General features: G+C 34.9%; 1 protein-coding gene across 1 annotated transcript in view; it reads left to right on the forward strand.

The window, feature by feature from the left end:
* LOC121366293 (carcinoembryonic antigen-related cell adhesion molecule 5-like) overlaps positions 1-9,660 on the forward strand; it is a 17,013-nt gene extending 7,353 nt beyond the window's left edge. The window contains exons 4-5 of the mRNA XM_041490791.1: positions 6,948-7,229; positions 9,068-9,660. Coding sequence (XP_041346725.1) covers positions 6,948-7,229; positions 9,068-9,093 — 308 coding nt within the window. The 3' untranslated portion in view covers positions 9,094-9,660. The remainder of the gene's footprint in view (positions 1-6,947; positions 7,230-9,067) is intronic.
* The last annotated feature ends 246 nt before the right edge of the window (positions 9,661-9,906 follow it).

Here is a 9,906-nt window from a genome sequence, read left to right on the forward strand (position 1 = left end):
TAAATAGATAGGATTTAGAGATATTGAGGAGAAACATATTGGAAGGCTTCCGGGGAACGTGTCCGTTTGGACTGGTAAATATATATTTCTGCTATGTTGTATAACCTTGATGTGATTGATGTGACTTTAAATATTTTAATACTGTATTATACCAATATTATTTAGACAGTGTTTCCGGTAATCTGACGAAGTAAATTGTAGGCTTCACTGTTCTATTATTTTTATACGAGTATTTGGTAATATAAAGCTTAGCCGGTCATCCTAGAGGACCTAGGTAAACTGTAGGTTATTGTCTTTAGTGTGATAGGTACCAGTATTAATTCTGTATTACAAGGTTACTGAATGAGTAGTTACGGTTAATTAAAAATTAACCAGTTAGGAATAGAGTTGTAATTCCTTTACTAATTAAGTTCCCCTGGCAGCGTTTCTCAATTATCACACGTGTGTGTGTTGTATCACGGTGAAGTGATTAGAATATTGTGTAAACTAGACACCTAGTGATGAACTAATTAAGTTATTAGTTCTGGGTTGTTATTATTTGTTTTTGTTAATTAACTACTGCGGCAAGTACATTTGTCAGCATAGTGTTAATACAGATTCCAAAGTGTACTGTGTTTTGTTGTGTTTTCTAGTGAACTAAACGTGCTATATATATAAATATTTATGTAAGATCATATCTCTGAGATACCTAGAGCCGAGCCACTCGGGTATTGGACTGCCCGATACAGAGAGATCTAATAGATATACAGTTAGGAGAGATATTTGGATAATCGTGTTTTATTCAGTTACGGGTATTATAGGATCCCCGTGACAGTTGGTGTAAAACTTTATCATGCACTGTTACAGATCAAGTTTGAAATTCATGGCGATGTATCCATTTGTGACAAAGTTATGGCCCTTGAACTTAGATACGAACGTTTCTTTTTCAAACTGTTTTTCGCAATGCTTCAATATATTTAGGTGAAATTTTGTGTGTAGCTTTACTATGAGCTGTTATAGACCATGTTTAACTTTCATGGTGATGTACTCGTGTGTCACAGAGTTATGGCCTTGAACTTAGGAGATACGAAGATTTTGTTTTCCGGATTTGAAATTTTGTTTATATCTTTATCGTGTACTGTTATAAATTATATCGAAAATATCAAATTGTAAAACGTTTTTATGAATCATGCAAAATATCTTAGTTAATGTGTTTTTAATGAAAATCAACTTTAGCTTATCGTTATACACCGTACCTGGCATCCAAGGCTCGGAATTCAGTTTCTGGAATGGGAAGCATTCTCTGTTTCAGACGCTACAAATGAAACACTTCTAAACCGCGTGTTCTGTAAATTTAAAGTAAACACTTTTCTTCTCATTTTTACAATATCTAATTTAATATTGGTCGTGCTAACGTCGACATAGTTGGCATTCATTTCTTAATAGGGGTGCAGAAACAGAACATATAATTCACTAGCCTGCTGGATCAGAATCAAGAAAAGTGTATTAGCCCGCCAGAATTTATGCTAAAATAGTCCTCCTGCCCATAGAACGATACATTAAACACGCTCTGTCACGGATGGTTGACCTAATTATTAACCCAACAAAGTACTATATGACAATATATACATTTGATTTGTACCTAAAAGTACTTTATTGAACCATCAACATAACCACCATATCACACTTATTATTGATATTTTATAAAAATAATTGAATTAGTGGTACGGTCCATAATTCTGAGAAAAATAACGGCTATTTGGAGAGCAGAGGTGTGACGTATTATTTTAAGTCACGTGACGGGCATTCCCGGAATAACCGCAGTGCCAAAACGATTTACCAAGCTCGTATAACGAGACCGCTTGACCGTCCTCTGCGACGTAGGGTAAATACAAAAAAAAAACACAATGAAAATTAGTTATTAAAAATTAATAAAAACATGTACTGAATGATATTAAGCTTATACATTAATTTATTTCAGTAACAGACCCTAGTTTGAGCCCATGAAAATTAACACTAGGTTTATTTAGTCTACAAACCTGTAACACATTTGGATAAAGTTACAATTGAGTGAAAATGAGTCTGTGACTTTGAAATGGTGAAATACCCTCTAAAAATAGATTAAAATTTGACTCCATAAGTGTCAGTTTTTAAGAATATGAGAAATGCATTTTGTGATGCATTTTGCTTATAAACTTTAAGGTCTAGACTTTAATAAAGTCCAGACTTTAACGTTATAGCAACGCCATTCAAATAGCATTACGTTAAAGTCTGGACTTTATTAAAGTCTAGACTTTAAGTTTTATAAGCACGGGCCCAGGATGACCAAAAACACTTCGAATGTATGGAAAAGGATAATTTAAACAATAAAATCTAAGTAAAGTATTATTTCAGTTATCAAAAAGGGCTCTAATAGTATAAAATACGCCTTGGTGTTTAACAACTAGGGTATGTCCCTTTAAACGTCGACAGTCTCGACTAGTTAGGCCTTTGCATCTATAGGTAAATTTATCGTTAGTCGTACGCGAAAAACTCTAAACATCTGGATCACAAACACCGTCATTTTCCACCTTGTCAAATTCATTATTATACAAAATATGCCATAACAGCTGACTTGGGATAGGACTTGTTACATTTTTAAAGTATACTCTGAACTAGACGGTGTTTATATACGATGTGACTATATATACGAAGGCCGTGTCTATAGCCTCCACTAACGAGGGCTGGTTATATTCACAGCAACAATTTACATAGGCGGTAAATAAGTGCATGTATTTGATTGATCTATATTGCCGAACCATCTGGAACAGGAGGAATACATACTAAGTACTGTACGAACAGTGCATTTTCTGAACAGGGGACGGGGTGGGGGAGTATATGAATTTAGCGGACCCTTTTGTGTACGTTTTCCATAGATATATGAATAGCGTCATATTGTCCCTACAGTACTAACAAAAAAATAATTATAATAAATAAATAAATAAAATAATTATAATAAATAAATAAATAAATAAATAATAATAATAATCATAATAATAATCATAATCATAATGATGATGATGATGATGATACATTTTTTTGTATAGGCTACTAGTAAAGCTGAGACCACTCCCGGGTCCCCCTTTAAATTTATGTAACGTTTCTGTAACAACCGCCCCCCACCCACCCCACCTCACCGCGACGTGATTTTACCAACATTATAATACATGTAATAATAATAATAATAATAATAATGCACAATTATTATTATTACTACTACTACTACTACTACTACTACTACTACTACTACTACTACTACTACTACTACTACTACTACTACTACTACTACTACTACTACTGCTGCTGCTGCTGCTACTACTACTGAAGTGGTAACAACCGCCCCCACCAACCCCACCCCACCACTACGTCATTTTACCAACATTATAATACATGCAATAATAATACTAATAATAATGCACAATTATTATTACTATTACTACTACTACTGCTGCTGCTATGCTGCTGCTGCTACTACTACTACTACTACTACTACTACTACTACTACTACTACTACTACTACTACTACTACTACTACTATTATTATTATTATTATTATTAGCCTACTACTACCTTTTTGGGGTGGAGGGGCGGTGTTTTATCTGGAGGAGTGTGACGGGACATGCTCTTAATTTCTTTTCGCCTGTGGCGATATTAATTGTTTTAGAGGGCCGTGTGCAGTCCCAATATGCACTTGGGCACTTCGTTACGTAATACCTCCGCGCGACGGTGGTCGAGCTGTTCCCAATACACACCCAGACCATGAGGCCAGTAGTTACGTAATACCTCCGCGAGTTCTGTTTTACGACCTTGTATTTCTGGCGATTGGCGACAGCTAGTCTGACCATCTAAGAAAAATATGCCGTCTTGGTCGCTGTGGAAAATTCACATGATAGGGGGAGTACCGCGATGTGCCCCCAGGCGATATTCGGCTTTGTAATAAATATATAGGATTTTAGAGATATCGAGGAGAAACAAAAGGAAGGCTCTCGGGGAACGTTAGTCCGACTGGACTTGGTAAATATATATTTTTCTGCTCTGTTGTATAACCTTGATGTGATTGATGTGACTTTAAATATTTTAATACTGTATTATACCAATATTATTTAGACGGTGTTTCCGGTAATTCTGACGAAGTAAACTGCATGCTTCACTGTTCTAATATTATTAAAGCTTAGCCAGTCATCCTAGAGGACCTAGGTAAACTGTAGGTTATTGTCTTTATGGTGATATGTACCAGTATTAATTCTGTATTACAAGGTTACTGAATGAGTAGTTACAGGTTAATTAAAAATTAACCAGTTAGGAATAGAGTTGTAATTCCTTTATTAATTAAGTTCCCCTGGCAGCGTTTCTCAATTATCACACGTGTGTGTGTGTTGTATCACGGTGAAGTGATTAGAATATTGTGTAAACTAGACACCTAGTGATTAACTAATTAAGTGATTAGTTCTGGGTTGTTATTATTATTGTTGTTAATTAACTGCGGCAAATACATTTGTCAGCTTAAGGTTAATACAGATTACAAAGTGTATTGTGTTTTGTTGTGTTTTCTAGTGAACTAAACGTGCTATATATACATATACTTTAATTAAGATCGTATCTCTGATATACCCAGAGCTGAGCCACTCGGGTATAGACTGCCCGATACAGAGATATCTAATAGATATACAGTTAGGGGAGATATTTGGATAATCGTGTTTTATTCAGTTACGGGTATTATAGGATCCCCGTGACAAGGAGTTTTGGCTATAAAAATGCAAGATTAACGTGCGTGCACACACGCACAAACGGCAGGCTGAACTTGTCCCTGCACGTAGAACTGGATTCAGCTGGGTTAAGTAATAATTAGCCAAACTTTGGACGACAAAACATGCAACAGTACACTGTTTTTTTTTACGCTATACATTAAAACCGAAATACCACTTTGCGAACCAGTCAAAATAATTTGCACACGCGCCTAATAATAATAATAATAATAATAATAAATGGTGAGTTCATGTGGACTGTTTATTATTTTATTTCAGCGTATTCGCGGTTATTTTCGTCATGAAATAATATATTTTTTATTATTTGCCATGTATATAGCCGGCCCTCATTTGCCAAGTCTCTATATATGGCGATCGTTTATATAAAATTCACAAATACATTATACGGTTGTCGTATATATAGCCTCATCACTACGAGTTTGTTTTTTCCGTATTTTTATGACTTTTTACAAGAAAACTTCCACATTTTAAAAATGAAGCGTGTCGTGGAATTCCCTCGATCGTAGTTCAATTAAAATGTTTTGGATCATACAGTAACTAGGTTTGGTATTCCAAATGAATGTAATTTCCATTTATAATGCATATTTAGAGAAACAAGGCCCACTAAATCCGTGATTGAGCTCATTTCACAGGGATCCATGCAAAAAGTCCTCGCCCCCTCGCCAGATGCAAATACAAATTCTCACGGACGAGTTGAAACTATCAGTTCGACAGGCGATTTGTCTTTTTCAAATCTGACTGACAGTATTTTGTTTCTATTTTATAAATTTAGAATTTTGTAAATCTATATGAAAGAACTGTGAAAAACTGTCTTTATTAGAATATTTCAATATTTCAATATATATATATATATATATATATATATATATATATATATATATAAGAATTGTTTCTCATTTTTTAGGAATTTATCGATGTATAAAAGTCACAAATGGTATAAAAATGAGAAACAATTTTCATAATTACAAATAGTACAAGAAGTGCACCTTAAAACACTCAAAAATAATTGCTTTCGTTCTTACCGTCAACCATGTTCTGTAAATAAGCGTAGGAATACATGTATGCATACTATTGGAAATTGTCCGTCTAAAAATAAAAATAAGTATTGAATCAACAAAAACAGTTTATATATCTTTATTTTAACTTATATATATATAACATGTATATCTCATCCAGTTTCCCTTATTTTTTTAATCGAGAAAACAGGTCACTTCCTTGTTCTATTTTTAAAACGATCACCGAACTGGGTCATTGGGCTTCTCGCACATCCAGCTAAAAATAGTTCCAATCGATCTTGGTCTTCAGTGATGACGTATTTTTATGAGGTTTATGGAAGGATAACGCTTGGTTTTTCAGTGACGTCAGCCAATCAGAATACAGTAAATCGTATAAATTCGGAAAGTTTGTAATTATATATATATACATGTGAAGCCGATGCACTGCATAGTATAATATTACTGAACATTAATATATTGTTCTATAGGCTGGCGGGCTAGTAGAAATTATGGCGGGCTAGTAAATTTCAGTTGGTTCTGGTCAGGCAGGCTAATGAAATATTTTTCATTTCTGTACCACTGACTTCACTTCAAATATATATGTTTAATGACAAAAACATTTTTAAGGATACTTGGAAAGTGATCAACATCACGTCGCAAACGAAATCTAACCCCAAACCTTGATTGATATATCAATATATTTTGAAATATTTTTCGCATTTCTTTCATATAGTTTTACAAAATTCAAGTGACATCCCGCAAGTATTAAAAGAAGAATTTATTCAAAAGATACGTTCAACGTAAACAAGCCATTTCTGGAAGCGTTGACCCTTGACCGGCTCTGTTTTCGGAATGTCGCGCTTGTCCAGTTCGGAACTCCGAAGTCGGCTATTGTATTGTTGTGTATTTCGTCACCATTCTGAACCATTTGTCTGAAAGGTTTGGAATTTTGGCATTGAAAACTCAGTCCAACGGATTGGTAGTTGCATTTTTAAAACTCGTCCACCGGAATGTTTTCTCGCATTTGGCAATCGGCCGAGCATTTTGTGCAGCCTTGCTTTGAGATGGTAATCAAACATTGTTTGTGTCATTGGTTTATGAGAAAGCATATTGCCTATTGCTAACAAAAAATACTACATTAAAAGCTGCTTTACGGTTACATTTTCAGACCAACCTGTTATTAAGCGGATGCAGTTGAAGAAACCCGACACTAAAGAAGCTGTTGTTGACGAAGTAAGACCCATCACTTTGATCTGCGTTGTCGACAGCAACCCGACATCTAGCATGAAGCTGTTCAGGGGCAGACAACTCGTACGACAGATGACGAATGTGACGAGTCTGGAATACACCTGGCGCGAAGCTGTGTGCCAAACTTCGGGGACGTACTCGTGTGAAGCAGAAAACAGCGTGAAGTCACCGGCCAGGCACACCTTGGAACTGGCTGTGGAATGTATAATACAATTATATGATATGATATGATATAATATAATATAATATAATATAATATAATATAATATATAAAGGATAATAAACGAGTTACCAGTTATTATCAAATTTATGTGAACTAATTTTCAGTTGTCACAAGCTTTAGCGAATGACAAATGAAAATTATTTCACGAGGGACATAAATTTGATAATAACTGGTACCGAGTTTGTTATTCTATTTATTACCTCAGCTATTTTTTTCCCTAAAAACCTTTATTTACGACGCACATGCACGAAGGCCAACCTGTATAGAAACGATGTAAACCACTTTACGCAATGTTCTGAGAATTGCTATAACTTTGTAATTTAATCAGGTTCCTAGATAATTTTTAAAAACAAAAGTTTTCTTTGTTCTGCTACAAAATATATAAGAAATTGCATTAAAATGACATTTTGTCATAACTTTAACACGAAAAACAGCCGTAAATGCACTCTTTAAACTGCATGACGTCATTGTGTGTGTTTGCCAAATCGTGATGACGTCATATTTAGTACCGACAAGGTCATTGGTTTGTAAGCGTCAAATTGTCCAATAGTATTGTTCGTTAGATCAATGCAGAATATTTCTGACTGAGAAAATATGGAAAATATTTTCCCTGTTATTAGTGATCGCTGGGGTATTAAAATATAATATAATATAATATAATATAATATAATATAATATAATATACGTGTAATCAATGTCCAGTCCTGTTTTTTTATTGGTCGCATAATACTGGTGACCTGGGGCTGTATGCACGAGGGGCGGATAAGTCCACTATCTGGGAATAGTGCCTATCCGCTGGATAAGTGGGGAAATTTGGTATGCATGACGGCAGGATAGAGCTCCCCAAATAGCCTAAACGCGAATAACGCTATTCGCTACATTTTCTGCGTATAAAGGTCTCTCCGCTGGATAAGTCTGAAAGGAAAATGGCCGCGCTGGTCTGTTGCGATTCAGAAACAGGCAAACATGTCGACAAAACTGGTTATTTCTTGATCGAACAAAGCAATTTGACACTTTATAATGTGGAAAAACATGAAGAATTTAAATTTGAACAACAAGATATTCTGAAGATCACAGATGAAATAGCGGGAAACATCGAAGTGTCCAGTCGGTTGGGCGTGTTAACGTCGCTGTCAAAAATCTACAAAAGTACAAGTTTGCAACACTTTCAATATGTCTACGGTAACTGATCAGTGAGGAACTTGTTTTTATATAACAATTATTACATATTTATTTCAGTCTGTTTGTATTTGCCACATCGCCATGCATTGTCTTCAGTGTTTTAATGTAACCTATCGAAAACCGTCCCCCATCAAAAGCCCTCCCATTGGCATTGTACTTGCTATTTCTTTTCAACTTTAAACAACGTAAGCACGAACTTTGATTACGTCATACATGTATGTTGTTCACGAAAACACGTCGACAACTTATCCAAAAATTGGAAGGTTATTTGGGGAAAATATACAAAAATGGAAATATAGAAATTAATCTGTATGTTTTTATTGGGGGTGGGTATACCTGGGAACACAGACAACGGCTTGTCAAACAACTAGCCTAAGGTAAGCAAATAAAGGTTTTAAATTTTCATAAAATTGTCAGCGCAAATAATATTAAACGCACCGGATGATTGAAATGGCCATGCACAGTACTGTAGACTGTGTAGTGTAGGCTACCATTTTAGCGGAACATATTTTCCGTAACTGAAACAAGTAGTTTAATATAATTTTTATTGAAAACATGTGCAAGATATATAATAATTATATAAGCTATTTTCATTGATTTCACTTACTTATGTATGTGTTCATTTTATGTTATAGGCATACATCAGTCAACAATTTGGTGAGGACTGACAACACTCCAGCAGGTGCCAAACCACAAAACGAACATGGCTGTAGCAAATGGTGTCATAGAGAAATACACACACACACACACACACAAACAGAGAGAGACAAAGACAGAGATAGAGAGAACTAGCTGAAGTAATTATTTTAAAGCATAAAATATGGCGTTGGTAAGATAATTTAACCACTAAACTTAAGATACAATTTTTCACCATTATTGAAGCATAGATTTGATAAAAGTAAAACTATTTAGTTACATAACAAATTTAAAAAAACAAAAAAACAAACAAACAAACCCAGTGCTTTATAGACATATATTATGACATGCTGTCAAATTCTTTTCTTTCTTTTCTTTACCTTGGTGAAGCAGATGATTTATTCTTTTTCTTTTAACCCCCCCCCCCCCCCCCCCAAAAAAAAAAAACCCTACCTGTTATTACCCAGATCACCTTATTATCATAAATGTCATATTTGTAACATTTTGTTCCACGTACCTGGCACATAAGTTGTTGTATACTCTGGTTGTGAACCCAAGTGAATCTGAAGTGAGGATATATACAGCTGGACAAAGTTCAACGCAAAGGTGTTGAATGTGTGCGTTTGGAACCTTCTAAGATTCATAAAGACTATTTTATTACGGTTTGTGTAATGCTGCATAACTGTGCTAGGAAGCTCCATCTGATTCAGAGAAATTCAATGACAGTGATCCAGGTTTTGTTTTGTTACAAGATGGTAACTTTGATATGAAAGAGATTTCAAACCCAGTGGTTCATGATGTTGATTAGCAGAGCTGGTTATATACTAAAGGTAGTGTC

This window comes from Gigantopelta aegis, unplaced genomic scaffold (genome assembly GCF_016097555.1).
Source record: "Gigantopelta aegis isolate Gae_Host unplaced genomic scaffold, Gae_host_genome ctg5221_pilon_pilon:::debris, whole genome shotgun sequence".
In the NCBI taxonomy this organism is placed as follows: Eukaryota; Metazoa; Mollusca; class Gastropoda; order Neomphalida; family Peltospiridae; genus Gigantopelta; species Gigantopelta aegis.